At 43.0% G+C, this 22,226-nt stretch overlaps 2 protein-coding genes across 2 annotated transcripts in view; one reads left to right on the top strand and one right to left on the bottom strand.

Moving 5' to 3' along the window:
* The window catches only part of LOC105839701 (E3 ubiquitin-protein ligase lubel), a 296,564-nt gene that overhangs the window by 119,780 nt on the left and 154,558 nt on the right, over window positions 1-22,226 (bottom strand). The window lies entirely within an intron of this gene.
* Window positions 93-7,247, top strand: LOC105839706 (toll-like receptor Tollo). Its single transcript, XM_012686200.3, has one exon. It carries the CDS (start codon window positions 614-616, stop codon window positions 4,604-4,606), a length of 3,993 nt encoding a protein of 1,330 aa, XP_012541654.1. The 5' UTR covers window positions 93-613; the 3' UTR covers window positions 4,607-7,247.

Genomic DNA, 22,226 nt, shown 5'->3' with positions numbered 1-22,226 from the left:
TGAAAGAAAATAGAAGGGGTACATTCTACGAGCGGAGGGGCAACGGCCCACGGTGGTGGGAACAGGGAATCGAGAGAAGGGGAAGGCGACCGCACGCTGCTAGTTACGTGCAGGGTATACCGTGATCGTCGATAGAACGTGAACTCCGTCTCGGAGTCAGTTGCACTCCGACCGCCGCGGTGGAATGTCGTCGTATCCCGGGTCGCAGTCGTCGTCACCCGGGTCGCACGTAATCACGTCGTCATCATCACGGCAGTAGGATATCCGCCGCGTTCGTTGTGTTGGTGGTCGCTCTGCGTCTCACTCATTGGGGATGAGCGTTAGGTGCTCGGCCGATTCGCGCGAGCGGACGACGAGGTCGAAGGTCGTCGCGTTGGTGCCAGTGTGAGTCGTTCGTGTTCGCCGACAACGGGGGATTCGGTAGAGTCGGCTGAATACAAATCGGCGTGTTTTCCTTTCTTCCTGTCAGTGGCGTGGCGTGGCGTGAAACGGAGTGTATACAGTTAAAACAGAGTGTCGTAGTCATGAGTGCGTGACGGTGCGACCGATCTCTCAAGCACCCGCGCGAGTATCTTCCAACTGCAGGTGTACGACTACAGGAGCGTCGTCCACGATGGAAGAACGTCGTCGCGTAGCGTCGTGGTCGCGATCGGCGATTCTGTCGACGATCGTCGTCCTATATCTGACGCTGCAGGATCTTTGTACGGTGCACGGGCGCAGCATCACGAGTCTCTCGCAGGCGCCGAATGGCTGCGAGTGGAGAAAGGAAGACGACGACGCGGAAAAGGTTCTGGCGTGCCAGGTCAGAACAATCGCAAACGTGCCTGAGCTGATAGGAAACCTTTCAGCAATACAGGTGGACTCCGTAACGTCGCTGGGATTGGAATGCAGTGACGTATTGTTCTTCGAAAGTCAGCTCGACAGTCAGCATGGTTTTCTGTCGCCGTTGCCGCGTCTCACGAAGCTGCGCGTCGATTACTGCAAAATTCGATACCTGCCAGGCGGTGTGTTCATTCCGGTACACAATCTTCGTAGTCTGTCTCTGCGGACGCACAACCAATGGCTGCATATGGAGTTGGAGCTCAATCGCGATACACTACGTGGTCTGACGAATCTGCAGCACCTCGATCTCACCGACAACAATCTCTGGTCGCTGCCGTCGGAACTGTTCTGCCCCGTGCAGAATCTCGTGAGTTTAAATCTGACGCGCAACAAGTTACAGGACATCATGTCCCTGGGTTTCGCCGATTGGGTCGATTCCTGCACGCCGAATCTCGAGATTCTCGACATCAGTAATAACGACCTCAGTGCCTTGCCCGACGGCGCACTCAGCAGCCTACGTAGCTTGAGCGTGCTGAAGGTACAGGATAACTCGATCGGCTCCGTGGGTGACCACGCTCTCAACGGCCTCACGTCTCTACGAATTCTCAATATGTCTAGCAATAGACTCGTCGCACTGCCACCAGAACTGTTTTCCAAAACGAGAGAACTTAGAGAGCTGGTACTCAGCAACAATTCTCTCACGGTATTGGCGCCCGGGCTGCTGGACAGTCTCGAGGAGCTCCAGGAATTAGATCTTAGCAATAACGGATTGACGAGCCCGTGGGTAAAACGGGATACCTTTACGCAACTGACTCGTCTCGTCATACTTGATCTGTCGTTCAACGCTTTGACGAAAATCGACGCGTCCGTCTTCAAAGGTCTAAGCAGTCTCCAGATTCTGAAACTTGAGCATAACAATATCGATACGCTCGTCGACGGCTGTTTCGCCTCGCTCACCAACTTGCATTCCTTAACGCTTTCGCATAATAGAATCGCCAGATTCGAGCCGGTGCACACGATCGGTCTCAGCGCGCTCGGGCAGCTCTTCCTGGACAGCAACAGACTACGCGTCCTACATAGGCATGTGTTTGCGAATCTCACAAACCTTCAGGATCTCTCTTTGAGCGGGAATTCTCTGACGGAAGTTCCTTATGCGGTTCGCGTGTTGCATTCGCTCAAAACTCTCGACCTCGGTAACAATCAAATGTCTAGAATCGATAACGACTCGTTCGCCGGTTTGAACGAGGTCTACGGATTGCGTTTAGTGGATAACAAGTTGGAGAATGTGTCGCGCGACGCATTCGCTACTTTACCAGCGTTGCAAGTGCTTAATCTAGCGAATAATTTCATTCGTCATGTCGAACAGAGCGCTTTTTCGAATAATCCGGTATTACGGGTTATAAGGCTGGACGGAAATCAATTGACGGAGATACGCGGTGCTTTTACGAGTCTCTCGACTCTCGTCTGGTTGAACGTGTCCGATAATAAGCTGCTGTGGTTCGACTACAGCCACCTACCGTCAAGCATAGAGTGGCTGGACATACACGCCAATCAAATAAGCGAACTGGGGAATTACTACATGGTGCGCAGCAGTTTGCGAATAAAGATGCTGGACGCCAGCTACAACCTCATTACCGAGATCAGGGATATTAATGTGCCGGATAGTGTGGAGATGCTGTTTCTGAACAACAACAAGATACGCAGCGTGGCAGCCGGCACTTTTTCACAGAAGCCGAGCCTGGAGAAGATAATGCTTTACGGCAACGAGATCAGAAAGTTGGAGATCGCCGCCCTCGATCTGCACCCGATGTCGAAGAGCAAGGAACTTCCTGAATTTTACATCGGAAACAATCCCATTCTCTGCGACTGCAGCATGGAGTGGCTGCCGCGAATCAACGATGAGAAGCACGACCGGCGCGGTCAGTATCCGCGTGTCATGGACCTTGACGCTGTCACGTGCGACATGGTGCACGTTCGCGCCACGCCGCGGCGTCCTCTGCTGTCCTTGAAGTCGAAGGACTTTCTCTGCCGATACGATACGCACTGCTTCGCCCTCTGTCACTGCTGCGACTTCGACGCGTGCGACTGCGAGATGACCTGTCCCGACAATTGTTCGTGCTATCACGATCACAGCTGGTCCAGCAACGTCGTCGACTGCTCCAACGCTGGATACAAACACGTGCCGGAGCGAATACCCATGGACGCGACGGAGATCTATTTGGACGGTAACGAGCTAGGTGATCTCAGCAGCCATGTTTTCATCGGCAAACGTCGCTTGGAGGTGCTGTATCTAAACAATAGCGGCATCATCGCGATACACAATCGCACGTTCAACGGTGTCGGTGCTTTGCGCGTTCTTCATCTTGAGGACAACGCGCTGCGGGAGCTGCGAGGCTTCGAGTTCGATCAGCTGGAGCGCATGTCGGAGCTGTATCTGGATCACAATGCGATCGCCACCGTGGGCAATACGACGTTCAAGAAGATGCGAAAACTCGAAGTACTGCGACTGGACAGCAATCGTATCGTCGACTTTCGACCGTGGGAAGCCTTGCCGAGCGTCGGTGACGGCACCAAGGTCGCGCTGGAGGGCAACGCGTGGAGCTGCGAATGCGGGAACGCCGCCAGGTTGCGCGCCTGGCTTGCGGAGCATCGCGGTGATCCGGAGAAGATGTACTGCCGCGACGGTATCGAAACCCTCGCCCAGGCGATGGAACGTTGCGGCGATCCGTCCACGGAAGCCGAAAGGCGCGGCATCCAGGAAATCCCGCTGCTAGGCAGTAACTTCGTGCCCCTGCTCGCCGGCGCTTTGGTGGCCGTGATCGCCATCTGTCTTTTCGTCGCCCTGGCCTTCGTCTTCCGACAAGACGTGCGACTCTGGGCCCACGCGCGTTACGGTCTACGACTCGGCAAAATGGCGGCACCGCCCGATGAGGAGAGAGATAGACTGTACGACGGTTATATCATCTACAGCGAGCGCGACGAGGACTTTGTCTCCAGATTCCTCGCGGCTGAATTGGAGCAAGCCGGTTTGGCTCTCTGTTTACATTGGCGCGACCTGCCGCCGGCCAGACCGCAGGAGGCGTTACCACCGGCCGCGGCCTCCGCGAGACGCATCGTTATAATCTTCTCGCCGGTGTTCCTCGCGAACGAGTGGCAGCATCCGGAGTTCCGCGCCGCTCTAAGAACCGCGCTGGAGAACATCAGGCCGACCTCGCGGAAGCGTCGAGTGCTAGTGCTGCTCGCTACTGAAACACCTACCCGAGATCCGGAATTGCAGCTGCTGCTGCAGACGTGCACGGTGGTGATCTGGGGCGAGAAGAGGTTCTGGGAGAAGCTCAGGTTCGCCATGCCGGACTCGGTCGACAAGCGGCGCGACAGCAAGAAGGTCAACGACCGTAATCGCACACCGACGCGGTACACCGCGGCGCCGTCCGCCGCCGTGGACGTGTGGACCAAGCCTAATGGCGTTTTGGTCGCACCGGTGCACCACGCACCCACGCCGACACCTACGCAATCTACCTACGTCAGCTCGGCGTCGAGCCGTACCGAGGACGAGGACAGTGGCGCGGAGCATCAGCATCAACATCATCAGCATCACCCGCACCATCCACATCAGCATGGCTACAGCGCGCTGCATGCCGGTAACGGCCGTCCGGCTAGTCTGTCGTCGAGGGGCAGCCATCTCTACAGCACCATAGCGGAACCACCGGTGGTGCCCACCGCGCCACCCGGGGAGGCCCTCGCTCCCGCGCATCCAGGCAATCCGCGTACTTACTTCGTCTAGCGCAGAAGGGCGGCGATCGTGCTCCGATCCGGCAGGAGATAGACCGACTTCCCACCTTTTTTTCTTCCGGTCTTCGTCTCGCTTCCGGTACCCGCTGGGGCACGGTCGTCCGGCCGTATCGCCACGTTTCTCGTCGGGAGAGATCGAGATGTAAAAAATTCCTTCGCTTCGGGATAGCTGTGGCTAACACTTGTACAGTATTTCCAGTACTCCATACTCGCGACGTATCACCCCGACTGAGGCGCTTTAACTCTTCCACTTGGGGGCCATGTCGACCCCTCGAACGAAACCACTCGGTCGCGAATAGATCATCCGTTCGCAATGTACGCGCGCATAATATTATATATACGTACGAAATCGATTCGATGCCTTGTGCTTATTACCACGATGTACGATGATAGATTTAACAGCTTGACTTTTCTTTCTCAGACTTAGAATACGTGAGATGCGCGCGATCGTCGCTCTTCGTTCCTTTCTCGGTATCTCTGTTTTTCACGTCGTTGCGCAATGTTCTTCCAAAATCACGACCAAATACTTACCGTTTCGAAACTCACGGAGTGCGAGTTCCGAAGACCGCTTTTCCCCCCTCGTATGATTCTTGTAAATAATGATGCGGTATATCGGTGAGAATCTAGATTTTTTGCGCTTTGATTTAGCGAGCGAGACGTCGCGTGAAATGTAATTAAGGATCGATATTAATTTACCGGTGTATATACGTATATCAACGCTCTCTAATTTCTCGCGAATCTCCTTCGCGCGTCTCCTATGTCAACTAATTTATTCGCCACGCGAAATCACGATGAATCATCGTGACCGAAAACTGGGTCACGATCAAAAGCAACTGTGTGAATTTTACCGATTGTTTCATTACGATGGATAGGTCTCCAATTTAAATGTTTTGTCATCTGATCTCTTTCACATACGGAACCTTTGATTTAGAGTACCGTTTCGATTTGCATTAATTGTCATAACTGTCAGTAAATTTGCCAATATTTGTGGTTTGGATATACACGATGAACGCGGTGAATAATGATAATAATGGCAATAGTTAAATGTAGCACAGGGGCTAATGTTATGACGTGCGTGATCATTTCGTGGGTATTAACTAAAATGTCGGTAATTTTTGTTTCTAACATCGTTTACATCGAACAGCATACGTGGAACAATCGTAATAATATTTGTAACGGTATTAGAAAAGGGTGAGAGAGATTGTATAAAATGTTCTTTATAAATATTTATTTTAAATACGCTTGGACAAATGCATTTATTTTATATCGTACACGGTGATATTTTATTTTATTAGCAATATAACCGTATTATACGTTTGACACAACTTAATTGCAAATATTTATAAATATATCTTTTTTTTTCGATGCTCAAATAACGTTGCACGGGAAGTAAAGTGATATGTGTACAAATATTGTACAAATATCACTGTTTCGTTTATCCATTTGATTTTGGAATGAGCATCGAAACATGGAAGAAATTATTTTCACAGTAGTAGATTTCGAACTATTATTAATTATAAATAATTACACGCGCAAAATTTTGTGCTCGTAATGATTTTCGACGCGGCGACTAAAATGTAGATAATACGAGTATATTTTTCTTTCCGTATTACAACTCGAGAAATCTTAAGATAAAGTTCCTCGCGCATCTGACACTTCTTTGGGACCCGAGACGCATCCCTCTTTGCCATTCCTGTCGTTTGTTCGTCAATCACTCGCGATGAAGTGGATAACGAATCACCAAGTGTTAAATGACAGAAAGAAAAGACAGACGTCTCGCGAGAGCTTGTTCCTAAAGATTCACGACTGTCTTGGTGAAGTAACGGTCGCATAACGCTTATTAGTCCGTAAGTGAACTCTTTGTAAATATTGTATCTAATTTTGTAAATATAATCATGCACATTTCCGAGCACACCGAAGACCAGCGTTGCTGGAAACGTTACTGGTCGTCTGGATACGTCTTAATTATAATTGCGCGTTTAGGACTGTATAATTCTAATTGTATTGTATTATTGTAAATACGCTCATCTCGAATCACGCATTATATATTCACAGTCTGTTAAATACGTATTAAATTAATTGCCACTTTCCATTTCAGCAAAGAATCATGAAAAATAAACACGTTTGTTTTATAAAAAAAAAAGAAAGTTATCGCGTTTAATCAATCCTACAAAATTCCCGTTCCAATTGTAACATTGCAAAAATAATACGATGTTAACAACATGACATAATATCTTATTATACACAATCAATATCGGTATAGAGATCTTTCTATATTTTCAATCTTCTGCACGTAATTGATATCGCCTTAGATAAGAAAGGAGAATCCTCATATATTGACATAAAGGAATGAATGTCGCGTGTTTATGTAATCCTTTATTGTTTAATATTTTCAATAAATGCATTTTTCCATAATCAATAGTCGAATAAACATCGTGTACGCATATTCCGTAGATTTGACATTCAATTATAATACGCCGATAATGTGTTAGGCGAGCGGTAACAAATATAAGTTCCATATTCTCGGACATACCCTACCTTAGCCCGATGGATTTGTGTTCTGTGCCGCTTATACCACGACTAACGACATCGCCCGACTTTGGTTTATTTCCTAAAAAAAAAAGAAAAAAAAACAAGGAATAATTCTCCCTTGTCGCAAACGATTTCGCCGTGCCCCGGTAAAATACGTGCCGCTGCACTTTTTGATTATTTCTCAGATTTGCGATTGCGGTCGAGTTGAGTAACGGCGACAGTAATTCGAGAGGAAGACAAAAAAAGGAAGGGAAAGAAAAGATAAGTACGGCGCGAAATAATTTATCGTGTAATTCCTATCGCGCAGAAAACGGGAACGCCGCCGGTGCGGCGGCGACGACGACGATGGTGTATACGGGAATAAAACGTTAAAGGTCGGCGGCACATACGTCATGCAATTTGGATTATGACGCCCGGGGCAGATAAAATGAAAGGAAGAAGGAGTAAATAATTTCTGCGAGTCTTACGAGATACATAAGCGCAGGTGCAAATTCCATTATGAATTCAATAACCAGATATACGCGGAATAAATATCGGTAATATGCTGTAATAATGTATGTACAATCCTATTTGCAATATTTAGTTTCATCGAAAAAAAATGGAATTATCAATTTAATAATTTCTTTCTCTTATTTTTATACGTAATAATCTTTCTAAAATAAGCACTAAAAGGATCTTAACATCAGAAGAGATTCTTCTAAAGGATATAGATTAATGGCAAATATATTTTTAACTTCTATTAAGATTTATAGCATAAAACTTTTTTACAGGATTTATTCTAGAATTAATTTTACATAACAGAAAAATGTAATTTTAAAATATTGAATCTTATTAGAACGCATTGTTTCTCATCGATCATGAAAGTTAAATATAAAAACAAACTGATAAAAATGATAAATATATTGATCTTTAAAACATGCGCGTTGTCCGAGACGAAGTTAGTTCTTCGAGCCGCTTTTTATTATCGTCATAATTTGAATATCACGATAGCCCTGGACATCAAACACTTCACTGGCCATGTTAAATAATAACGGTATAATTATTTCAACTGATCCATCAAAAATATGTGTCAAGATGCTTGCAAGCTGTAATATGTAAAACTCATTTCCAGGATATTTTTTTCGGTGTTACAGTTTGACATATAATATGATAAGATAAAAGAATACGCGGCATATATATCTTGAAAATTCGCTTTATCAAACTGAAACGTTTGCGTTAACCAAAACTTAAAGTTTACTCGAATGAACGCGGCGGCGGCGGCGGCGTTCTGCGATAACTGATCGAGCGGGCATTCTTCCCGACTTCTCACTTCTGGCGTCGTAAATCAACGTGCACGAAGCCCACGAGTATCGCCGACCCTTAAATACAGTGCGTATGAGCGCACGAGCGCCGGGAACACCTTTATCGCGGTGGTTCACCGACCGCACGGATCTTTCCACGGGGCAGTCGTGATAACAACAGCGACGCCCCGGTTTCCCTCGGGAGCACCGCCGCCGTCGGTCGCCACTGCGGAGTCCTCTCCGTTACGAGAATTTATATATTTCGGCGGCGAGAAATATTAACAACCGTCCCCGAGTATTATCGCTTCCGTGCGCGGCCGGGAAAAAGTGTTCGAGATTTCTCCGTCGGTTCTTTCCGGCCCCGCGCGTTAGCGCTTCAGGTCACGCGCTTAAGCGGAAGATTCGACGACGCGAGTTAGGGCTCCTCCGTCGAGAGCAATGCGAATTGCTTCTTTGAGAAGGGGGGAAAAAAACAAGGGGCGAATGAAATGAGCTCGTGAGCTCGCACGTTTCGCGCGTGCCGCGTTTCCGCATAACGTTATGAGGGACGCATATGCAGCGCGGCGCCGACGTAGGACGTGAAAGTCCGGGAGGGGAAGGGGGGTGCGGGAAACGCGCACGTACAGGGTTTCAAATATTTGAATGCCCGTGGGCCACGAATGCCGGAAAAAGAGTCGTACCGTGGCTAATGACATTACGACTTTAGCATGCTCTCGGGCAAATTACATTTGGGCGGCCGAACCCGCGCTGGCCGGGCAACGGCGGTGGCAAAACGGTATAACGATATGATTCGTTGATATTGAGCGAAATTGCGGCGCGGCGCGCATAGACGCGTTTAATAATTAAAGTACGCGGCGCGCTAATTGTAAGTGGATCGATAATTTAGCGCTCCGCGCCCCGTCCCCTCTTTTTCGAGCTTCACGATTTTTACCTTATTTTTTCCCCCGATGGTCCACGAGTGTAGTTTTAACGGAATTGGAACGCGCGCGTGCCCGCGTCGCGAATCCCGGCGAGGGTGTACCGCCATCCACGTTAAAATTTCGGGAGGAAAACTTTTTTTTTTTTTTTTTTTTAGAGAGGTGTTTCCCGCAACAGCGGTCGCCCCTTGCAATTACATCTCGGTTATCGTGAAATATTTCATCGAATTTTCTCTCGACAAGGAGAAAATCGGGAAGTCTCTCAGTTTTCTCGCTTTATTTACAAGCGCCGTATCACATCGCGCGATCTGTTTTTATTCACCGCGTGCGGATCAAGAGACGTTACGTGCGGAACCGCGTACCTCCAAAATAATTTCCAATTTCAACGCAATCGATCCGAGAGTCTGGAGAGAGACGGAGAACGCGACGTCGATGCTTCTAGCTCGCGTCCGTGATCTAGAAGGCTCAACACGGTCGCGATCAGGACAGAAGATAAATGAAAGAATAACGTAACGATACATTTGGGGAATGAAGCGAAATATGACAGGAAATTAAGCCGTAAATCACTCTAATTGCCCGAACTTTTTGACAGTCAGTTTGAAGCTTCGAGGCCGCTCATTAACATATACGATGGATTCATTAGGCGCGGAGAGGCGCGTACGTTTGGAAATCTTTATCAGATTATGAGTGCAGCTGAGGAGGGGGGCCACGCCCTGAGTTATCTCTCCCTATATTAAGTGCCACAATAATAATCTGGCGTGTTCATTCTGACGACGTATCAGCATTTTAATTCACGACGAAATTAGTTTTTCTCCCCCTTTGTCCGTCCATTGTTAAAATACAAGTGATTTGCTTTAGCGCATAAAGAAGAGTATTGTCATGTAAACTAATTGAATTTATGTTATTGTTAATATTTTTTACTTACGCTTACTTGCTCGATTACAATTAGAGCCGTGCGTTTGTTAAAATTGTACTATTCCACCTTGAGATTCTTTCCGTCATCCTTACAATCACGTCGAATAATTCTCGGTTTAACAATTTAAAAAAGCGAATTCGCAACACAAACCATGCTTAGTCAAGTACTAGGTACTTCCGTTTTTACTAAGAAATATCTCGCTTCTTAGCTTCGTATCTCCTTGACATATGTATTCATATGCTGAATCGAGCATTTTCGTGCACACGAGTGTGGTTTGTCCGCAGAAATACTCTAGTCATTTTGGTATGCGGCTTAACGTGTGGGCAGCTTCTCGTCTGAGCACGTACGAATGTGATCCGCCACTTGTCGGTTTATCAAAAAAGATTTGTGTGCTAAGCAGTTCTCCGTGCGAACGGGTTCTGCTGCTGTTTGCCCTGCGCGCAAATATAAATTCACTTCGTAACTATTAATTGTAAACTGAATACGTAAAGGATAACTCTTCTTTATAAACGTAAACGATTTTATATTCCCGATAATAATTAAATAGTTAAAAATTTACAATGTTTTTAAAATTCTCAAAATTCAGTAAACAAAAATTGTAAAATCCTACATGTTTTGCTATTCAAAGAAGATTATTGTACACGAAAAGAATTTTTTGAATTGCGATAAATTTTACTATGTGTGGTGATGACTTGAGACAATTCTCTATACAGTTATCATATTTTATATTTAAACATATTTTAAACATATTTTATATTTAACTATATCAACAGATATTGGTAGATAAAAAAAGTCACATAAGATACTTTTCGAAATACAACGTTGTCCTATAATAATTTTTATAGTAAATTGGAGAAAATGAGAAAATTCCTTATAATCATAACACAAATGCAATACCAAACTCATCTAATATGGCACAATTGTATAAAGTGAAAAATGTTATTCATTTTTAAATTTATCGTTCATTAATTCTATATAATTTATTATTTTACTAAGCTATTGTGCGTTACAATATGTATGCATTGCATATGACGGCTGCTATTTCTGCCACATGGCAAATTACTATGATCGAGCGGAGCACCGTTTTAGGCATCGCAAAAATGCTCAAGTCAGTATGCGCCTTACCGGTTTCATCTTTTTTGCATCTCCCCGACGGAACAAGCGGAGGCGCCGGTGCATCAATCAGCCCTCGAAGGAAGAGCCGCTAATTGCACCATCCACTATATCTTGATCAATCGAACGTGGGGCGTTGGAATTAATTAGAACGATGACGTGCTTGCTCACGACGAGCCAATGTAACGTTCGGTCGCGATAGAAGTTGTCGATTCGGTTGTACGAGGCAGATACCCTATCTTAAGTGAGTAGTTTCCCTTCGCTCTGGGATCAAAAAGGAGGAATGCTAGCCGAGATAAAACGAGCAAATTGCCTCACTCACCGTCCGGGCCTATCGCTCGGAACGACTTTCTTGACAGTTAGTACGATTCCAAAACAAATTCACCGGATGCAGAGCGATATGTAATTTCTTTAGCGACCGCGTTTCACAACGGCAGGTAATATATATATATATAATACTCGTTGATCGCGACGAGGAATATTCTAATCCCCGTGGAATTGGATATATTCGATAATAATTGGAGCTGTTCTCCCGCAACATAAAGTCAGACGAAAGATAAGTCTATATATCTAAAGTGCAAATCGATTTAACGCGGATCCGTATCATTCAAAGTTTTTTTTTTTTCATTTGCATATAATCACCCGCGCGTAAATTAATGAACCACTCGTCCGAAATAATAACAAGCTGGTCTTGCAGAAGTATGCTCGTCACTTTAAGATTAATTACGCGGGCATCAACGGCAACGCGACAATCGCTGGCAAATCGACTTCTTGTTTCGAAAGTCTATTACGTTTTTGCGATACTTTTTAGCAGCACGACCCCAGACGGTTACGAACCGTTCGCATAGATAATATTCGATGATTTATCACGGCGGTCGCGCCGAGATCCAGCGAAAGAGAGAGAGAGAGAGAGAGAGAGAGAGAGAGAGAGAGAGAGAGAGAGAGAGAGAGAGAGAGAGAGAGAGAGAGGGAGGGGGGAGGGGAAAGAGCAAGAGAGAAAGTCATTGCTCGTTAAAGGTACACGCAACGCTAAATAACATCGATGGATGATAACGAGCAAAAAGTAAATAATAATGTCGTCGCGAATGCACAGAGCCCTTCGCTTTGATTAAAAAATATAAACGAGCCCGTCCACGCCGCGGACCTGTGTCAATTTCTGTGGCAATTACACCGCCGCGAGATCTCTCGGCCACGCCGATTTTCGACAGTCATCGTCGCATCACGCTACGGAATCACGAGTTATTCCGTATTAAGTGCCCATTCTATGACCCTCGTCCCTCCCCATCGTTCGTTCCCTCTTCCTTTTTTTCTTCCTTCCCTTCTCCCGTCCCCACTTCCCCTCTGCCCCCCTCCTCTCTCTCTCTCTCTCTCTCTCTCTCTCTCTCTCTCTCTCTCTCACTTCTTCGCACATCCACCTTATTTGGGCTGATTGCACCACAACGGCCATCAAGCGGCCGAGACCTGGCACGACTCCGTCACTTCCAAATCCTGACAGGACGAAGAAGTACATTGTACAACAGCCACCAAAAAGAGAATCTTATCGCGCGGTATCGTGTTTTCGGAGAAGGGGGCGTAACATAACGTTTCTCATGTGTCGCAACGCGCATCTCATACCACGGAGAATTGCCCCACGGCAAACCTCGAAAAATTTTCTATAATTATTGATAGCGCCGATAATGTTACGACACGACGAACGTGCTGACGTGGCAACTGAGGAGGTTCTCTGTTGTTGCGTGCACGATAAAGTCCGTCGTCGGTTATCTCGCATGAGATATTAAACGGCTTAAAAAGAGATTCATAATTAAAAACTTTTCACTTCGAAAAGCATTCATATTTGAAGAAAATTAACTGTTCGCTGGAAAAAAAGCGCTCAATGTGTCAAGGCTAGCAATATGAATCAAAGAGATGCTATTTATGGAAATGTTTATGAAGTACAAAGCGGATTTAAATACTATTATTTCCTAATTATTTTTCCAAATGCACGCGAACATAATTTTATCTAAAAATAATATTATCTTCTATAATGTTAACTTTTTGTTTTACTAATTATAAACTGTTTACGTTACGTCTTCAATTACTTGAATTAAATTTGTATATATAAAGCATTTTCACATTATTTTAATATACAAAAGCATTATGAACGTAACTCGAATTAGCGGATACAAAAAACGCAAAGCTACAGAGTAAATAACTCTTTACGAAAACGTATTTTATAATGAGAACAATGAGCAAAACAAAACATCAATATTGAAAGATAAATGCCAGCAATAAAATTCGTAAATCTCTCATAATAAAATTGACTACATAAAAGTATATCATATCGGCAAGTGTCAACTTTAGCTTAATCCGTAAACATTCGCGTAAGAATTAAACTCTGATTCAAATGCAAGTTCTTTTATTAATTATATATATTACGTAATAAAATATTTTCCAAAATATTTCAATTTCTTATGTTAAAAAATCACTATTTTATGTTTAATGTGTCTCAATTAAAAATTACTTACAGAGGAAAGTAAAAATTCTTATATCAAAAAAGTCACGCAAGTGCTTACGAGTTAAGATTATCATTATCGTCACGTTATAAAGGCAGAAAATTGTAATTCAGTTTTGTTCTAAGTTATATTCCTTAAATTCGGCAGTAAGATGACCGGATGATTAGATGCTGCGAAAACCGGATAAGCCGCGAAATTATATGTTAGTATACGCAGCAACATAAGTAGGGTATCTATATGGTGCTTTAATAGAGATGAGTGACGAGGCTTAATTAGTGTTAGCTTAAAAGATACCTCGTGCTGCCCATATACGAGTGCGTTAACCGTAAGCACTGACAATAAATGTCCCGAGGAATTTAGTTGTCAGAGATAAAGGATGCTAATGGCGCAAGCGCGCAACATTTATGCAGGCAATGATATCAACCGAGTGTTCCGAGTGGTTTATTATCATGGCGCGTTCGTATTGCACTTTCTGCCGTTAAAATGCACAGCGGCAGAAAGACAAAAAAAAAAAAATTAAATAAAACGACCAATTTTTCCGGCGCTTTGCCGGTTCACTTTTCCGTCGGAAAATTTATGAACGGCTAACTAACAGCGCACCGAAAATCAGACATGACGTTTAATTAAATGTGCAAATATCACGTGGTCCGATCGTCGGATATAAATTCTAGAAATCGCCAGTTACGATTTGGCCAATACTCGATGCGATAACTAATTTAATTACATGCAACTTTGAAATAGACACGGCGCGGCGCACAGCGCTCTCTGCCGCAATATACAGATATGTAACCAATCTGCAAGAATAACATTAATGGACACTTGCCCAATTTATTTATCGCATTAATATTACCTTGTCAATACGTCGATAACTAAATTATGGCGAAATGCCAGTAAGTCGACAAAGCGCTCACCGGGCAGTCGAATGTGCCGTGAATGTCGAATTAAAGTGTAATTTTGAGAGACCGTTGTGTACAAAGACTCGCATTGCACAGCGAAACGTGACGGCGACGTTCAATTCGCAAAAAAAGACCTCTTGTCTGTCGTCTTTAGACGTATTCCAGTCAAGTATGCTTCGAAAGGCATCGTCGCGGGGATGGTTTCGCACCAATTGTGAAAGAGACAAAGATCGCAAAGGGGTGAATCGAAGGTGAAAGGCTGACGGGACGTTCTCCGAATAAAACGGTCCATTTGCCAAAGGGTAAGGGTAAGGGCACGCGGACGAAGGGTAAATATGCAAGAGCTCTCGTACTTCCGCGTGGGAGGGACAGACAGAGAGAAGACCGAAGTTGGAACGTGGCGAAACTTATTTCCGAGGCTTACAGCTCCACCCGTGGTTGTATTATTGCAGGCAGCCTTGACTTATTCAAGAAATATGTCCGGCATGTACATTCTTCGAAATTACTCGGGACGCGACAAATTTCGTCTTTGGAGATTCAAACGCAGACAGTGTTATTAATTGCACCTTATGCCCCTATCTCTGACGTAGACCTAAAAATTTCGAAATTTGTCGAGCGATTTAATTCATTATTACATCTGTTTATCTTTAAAGTCAAAATATTTTGAGTTTCGTACTAATTATAAGATTTAAAAAATAAGTATATCATAAATTCATATTTTTATCTTAAATTTACATTGGTGGGTGAACAAATACTTGTTCCAAATAGAAGCCACGTGCATATATTATCGTTCAAGCGCGTCAGTGTTTGTTATATATATTGATCGCATTCTAAAATGAATGAGCATGTGACGGGAAGTCTAGGTCACCACGGGTCTTCGATTAAAGCTTTATTGATAATGCACATACAATGAAACAGAATTTCGATTCTCGAATAAACGATTAGATGAATGTAATGCTATCCATAACGTAGACTATTACATTTAGTTCGTGGTTCATATATAATTGCCATCTTCCTATATGTGATTTTAACGCTAATTTTGAATCGCGTATTACCGATCGAATGTTGAATTCGCTACTTTATATTTAATCCAAAATTATATTAGCAACAAAACGTTCATGGGAAAAAACTCACCGCAACTCTCAAAAAACAACATTCGACATCGAGTATTGTGATGAACGATAAAAAAACGTTTTTCTATAGCCGTTCGTATACAATCATATACACAAGCTTGTTAGATATTTTTTTTTTCCATAGAGAGGATGGGATTCGATTTCACGCGAGTTGGAAATCCGTGAATTGTCCGCAATTTTAAACGAATCATGACATTCAATTTGTTCCGTCTATAAAAAGATGAAAATTTTTTTATCGCGATATTTTTCAGTGAGCGTAAGCAGAGATTGGAGCTAAATTAAAGCAAAATGAAAAATTAAAGCGTTAACAATTAAAGTTAACGTTCTAGCGCATGGGAATTTAGCTTGTAAAGTTTTGTATTTCTCACTGGAGTAAAGCGAATCTCGTGGAAAGCACGCGCGAAAGAAATACTTTCTTAATCATTCTGGAAAGCTCTGACGCGATAATAAAACGAAAGCAGGGTGGTATCTGGACCACCCGCCACTAAGACACGTGTTTCTCATCATATACAGTAGAAAGGACAAAAGGGAACATAATATTTAATAGAAAGAAAGAGAAAAGGGAAAAAAATATAATTTGTGTCCTTAATTATATACTAATAATCATCGCTAAAATTAATAATTAAATAAAAATATTTCTTAACATTTCGAACAGATTTATTGTTAATTTTCACTCATATTTATCTAATTTTAATATATACCTTAATTTTATTACATACATCTCGTTTGATTTTATTTATATTTTACTTTTTAGTCGTTAAATTCTGTATGCATCGCGAGGCTGGAATGCACTTGCGATCCGTATTGAAATTTCAGAAACTGAAAAGACCTCTTTATGTGTTTTATAATGCCGTAACAACTGTACGTGTGAAAAGAGGAGATTACCGTTCGCGCGGTATCCAGTGCGCTCCTTTGCAGTTGCATTTTCCGAACACGAGTACCGCAGCCTCACGGAATTAGATCTATTCAGTGACGGCCGTCGACAGAGGCAGTCAGTGTATCCACTCGAGTAGAATCCCAGGCCAAGCCGAAAAGCCGGGTGGCGCGCAGTCCCCCATAGTCCGTGTCTAATCCCTTCGTCTCGCCCGCTCACGGGGCATCTCCCATGAAGGCAGTCCTCTTGCCTGCTCATCCCAGATCGTAGGAATCACCATCGTCGTCCATCGGCGGATCGTAGACCGCCTCGATCGGTCGGCTTCGACGATCGCCAATTCCTTATACCGAACGATGAGAAATCACGCCGTCGACAAAAAGCGGCGCAGCTGCTGATTTCATTGACGATCCGTCGGAATGCTTAGTTGCGCTCGAACAACGAAAACGAACGCCGAAAGCTATTCGTCCGGCGTGTATATTTGTTATTTAACTTGGAGCTCATTTTTTACCAACATCGAAAATCTCCAAACGATGTCATTTGCCACGCGTGTTTGTCCCGAATTAATTAACCTTTCGCGCGATACTGATGTATGTAAATGTAAATTTTGTTCCAACTGTACACGTTAAAGTCATGTTAATGTTAACATCCTATACTCTGTCCAGACACGGATATATGGATAAATGCGGTTACAGACGAATAATTAAGCTAATAGACGAGAAAATAAAAAAAATTTTTATGTCTATCAATATATTAAAACTTGTAATAAAGTAGAGAAAATATATCGCTGTGTCGAAGAAAACGATTCATTTATATTATATTGTATACCTATTGTTAGATATTTCTTAAAATATCTTGAACTTTTTATAATTATTAACTTGTATGAAATGTTATACTAATTTTATACTCGAGTGGACCTCTCTCCTTTACTACTCTCCTTGCTAATTCTGGACCTATCAACTTCATTAATTTTCCATCAGCCTTCCATAACGTCCGACATAAAAGAGCGTGTGGCATCTGGATAACGTTGTTCGCTTAAAACGATTCTTCCGCCAAAATTTATTCCGCGGCACGTTCCCGCGTTTTCTCTCTGATATCAACTGACGAGCTCTCTTACAAGATGACGCCCGCAAGAGCGCTGCCACTGTCTCCCTTGTCTTTAGCGTAATATTCCCCCCTCGATATACTTAACGGCGGTTCTTTATCTCCGATATCGCTAATGAGAAAAAGAAACCGAGTCGGGCCGAGGCGCAAATGAATTTTGTCATCGGCACCGATGCTGGCGCGCGATCGATAACCACCTGAGGGCAAGAGCAAACACCTTGGCGCACACACGGTCGTTGTCGGCTAGCCGGGAGATACGCCGGGCCAGGCGTGAAAAGTCCGACCTTACGAGAGAAGACCGGATAATCGACTCACTGTCAAAAAATTCCAAGAGCAAACAAGAGACGCTCGAAGATCGCGCGTACCGTTGACGCTCGTGTTAGCACGAGTCGAACCTTCCGACCCTTCTTTTCCGAGAGAGGAGAAGAAGGTGAACGAGGAGGAGGAGGAGTGGCGTAAGTTTCTTACCTCTACAAAATATTTGGCCAACGGGACCACGGCTGGCCCCGCTCGACGATATTTGCCCGGTTTAATTCCGAACGCGCGCGAAGAAATATCGGCGCGCGCTTCCGCGTTGACGTGGTGAACGAGGAGCCACGCCGCCGCCACGTCGAACACCGAAGGATCCTCTGTGGGAAAAACGTGGAGCAATTCGTCAGGGATAGCGGCCAACACGTGTTCCGGTCCGTGACCAATTTAACCGGATACTACGGGGCCGCCTTGTATGAACCACCCTCTACCAGCACCGCGCGCGGGTCGACGAGCGAAGAAATGTCAGATGCACGCGTGCATCTGGATCATTGTCGGCGAGATCTGTGGAGGAGGAAATCGCTTCGAAATTCGTGCACCGTGACAGCGCTACGCCGCGCCTCGCCGCGCTAGCCTCGACAAACTCACACACACACACACACACACATATAGGTCTCCCCAGCATTTCTTTTCATCAGAAGCGCATTCATTCAATCAATTCCTTCATTCAAATCGCTTTCCCATTGACGAAAGTATCGTTAATAATAAATAGCAATTATCTTACGCTGAATCTTTCATTGATCGATTAAAGAGAGGTTTTAATAGAAAATTAATTTTACTTTGAATACGTGTATATATAAGCATGCTTCTTTGAGATACTTCATTGATCGACTTCCTCAATGTACTTTATTTAACGGGAAGCTTCTATTTAAAGAACTTCTTTGGATAAAATGGCACCCAGTCATCGCCGTATTGAATATTTAAAAATATTTTCTCAAAAGCATATGACGACGTAAGCTAGATAGCTCGTACACGTGACATTTTGTAGAAACAGCGTATAATACACGTGTTCTATCGTCTAGCATTCCTTCCAGAATCTAATCTCTAAGTTTTCCCTGATAAATAAATTAATCGATAGATACTATCACGCGACACGATGGATTACCTAAACGCTTATGCGATGAACGAAATCCTGTCCCCCGCACGACGACGTTGACGCGAGAGTGTCAACATAATCACACGCATGAAAGCGTGAGAAAAGAACGACTTCTCCGTGTACGTGTGTGTGTGTTCCGGAATTATTAAACAATAAAAGTATTCGCCTCTCAGTAGTAACGGGTCATAAACTTTGATTTCATAAACGCGCTCAAGCCACTATTGCGTCGCCGGCTTTGATTTAATAGAGGCTAATGGATAGGGGTGGCCCCTGCGTCGGCTGGATGGGTGGTCCTGTCGCAGGACTTTGTTTAATTATGACGTATGATCTCGCCTTTCCTGCAATTCAAGGAAGATCGCGCTAAACGCGCTCGCCCCCGAAGAGAGAGAATTTCATTGAGAGTTTCGCTTTGTCCAACTTCTGTACGTATCCTCGCGATCGTAATTTCGGCAAAACATACCTAATTGCGGAGTCAGGGGCCGCGGGTTGGGAGGAAAAAATAAAAACGGCACGATAAAAAAGAAGGGAGACGAGGAAAGAAACGCAACGCGTCACTTGCTCGTGTCCTTCGTGTCGCCGCTTGACAATCAGCGGACGTCGTCGAGAGGAGCCTCGTGGTGCTTAAAGACATACACTATAAGACACGGCTCGCTCGCGTTCGAAGAAATATTTAACCGCATTCCCGCGCCTAATTGCAACCGTCAGCTGATTCACCCGACGGGGTAAATCGATTTGGCAGTTAAGCACTCTGCGTCAAGCCAATCGCGCGCTCGTTTCCCGCTGAAAACAGCACATCGGGGTTAACACGTTTAGTCATAGTACATTTATACAACGTATGTAAGTCCGGTCACCGATTAAATCACACACAATGCCGGTGATTTTAGCGTCGACCAATTCGGTTACAATCTGTTCTACGTGTCGCTAATAGCTGTTCATAAACCATCTCTCTGAAAGACGATAAAATGGATGAAACTTGACGCCGCATGCTTTTTATGCCCCGATTCAAAGAGAGGCATTTTATAAAATAATGATATTACAGCAACAATTGCAAAGGGAGACCGTTCGTCATGAAAGACACGCATTTGCATAAACACACTGGGCAACATAAAATTCCTTGAGGTTTAATAAGTCATTTAATAACTCGTGTATTTTTTGGCTGCCGAACATGAATCTAACTACTCGCGTCAAAATTTTAAATTATACTATAAAAATTGCTCAAAATCGTAACTTTGCCATATATTGATAATTAATGATTTTAAACTAGAACGTGGTATTTAATGTAACAATCGTGCAAAAAATTGTGCATCTGCTCGTAGACCCGGGTTCAAATCCGACCAGAAACATTTGATTTTATTCGATCGCCACTTCTCGGAAGGCATTGGCAAACCACCGAGAGTATCTTGCCACGAGAACTCCTTTAATTAGGCCATTTAGAACCAGCTTTAAAACTGTAGGTTTTATATATATTGTAAAAAACGCACACTACAGAAATACACTGAGATCGCTACGCTTCTGATAAGAGACTAAGAATGAAGAAAAAGAAGAAGAAGAAAACGGATGTGCGCTGCAAACTTTCATAAGATTTAAAATGAAAAATATAAACTATTATTATAGGATAAAAAAAGTGAAAAAATAAACCAAGTAAAAAAGAAATTTTAAGGCTATACATAATCTTGCTTAAGCTGACCTTGCAGCCGTCCTCGTCACTCCAGAACGCCGCACCATCAGCTTAAGTAAGATTAGGTGTAAAACCTTAAAACTACTTCTGGTTTATTTTTTTTCGTATTAACTTAGATCTTTCATTTCAAACCTTCCGAAAATTTACAACGCATCTCAGTTTACAGTTATTAATTAGGAAGAAATGCCAGCATTGTAATTTTTAGCAATTTTCATAGCAATCTCTTCAAAATCCATGATGTGATAAAAACATTTTGTGCCTAGATTTGTGTTTAGCAGCCAAAAATATACAAGAAATCATCCATAAAGTCTTAAGACAAAAAAATTTTTGCTCAATAATATCAAACGCATTATTCTCAAAATTTCAAGCAAGATTTATTATATTATAATTATAAATGTAGATAAGTTCATTAAATTAATTTATTTATATGTTCTCTGGAAGAAATTTTGTTTCCTATCGCTTAAGTGGTTATAATAATAAATATTATTTTGTTGTAATAAAAATGAAACGCATTACATGAATCAATGCAGAAAAAGCACAAATCATATTTTTTCGAAAAACACTTTTTTTCTCATTAAACTTCAATAGGAATGTTTTCAGTTCAAATATGACATTTATCTCAGACTTTAAGGATTTAAAAATTAATCTCCTCTCTATTGTCGCTTTTTAAATTCTTTTTGTTTAAAATTATTCCTATTTTTTAACGTTAATCTCTTTACTTCTAAATCAAAATAATAAACGTTTTTTTTTTACTATTTCCACTTTTGACTCACTCATAATCCATGTATATTCGCGCGCGCGCGTGTTATGTGTGCATAAGAGGGGAGTTCTTTATTTAATATTATATTTATTGTAACATTTGTTCTACAAATACTCCAAAATTTTTAATTATAAAGTTTTAATTTTTACTATACAAGTCAAAATTTAAAATTTGAGTTTATTATTTATATAGAAACATTTTATATAGAAATCACACACAGGAATGTGTCAAAAATATTATATTATATTAAATGTCAAATATTTTAATTCTCCAAATTAATTCCGTTAGTCTTTTGTGTAACTTAGTTACACAAAACTGTAACTAAAATTAATTAGTCTTTAATGTTAACGATAAAAAATTTGAAAAATACGATCCGTTCTCTTTCTCTCACTGCACTCATTAACTCATATGTAAATTCTAAAAATGTTACCTTCTAATATTGCTAATGTGAAACTAAATAAAAATTATTCAATTTAATCACGTATGTTATTTCTTTCGTATGTATTATTTTGTAT

The sequence above is a fragment of the Monomorium pharaonis genome, chromosome 3 (assembly GCF_013373865.1).
Source record: "Monomorium pharaonis isolate MP-MQ-018 chromosome 3, ASM1337386v2, whole genome shotgun sequence".
Taxonomy (NCBI): Eukaryota; Metazoa; Arthropoda; class Insecta; order Hymenoptera; family Formicidae; genus Monomorium; species Monomorium pharaonis.
The sequence above is the reverse complement of the archived record's forward strand: the minus strand, read 5'-3'. Positions and strand labels throughout refer to the sequence as shown.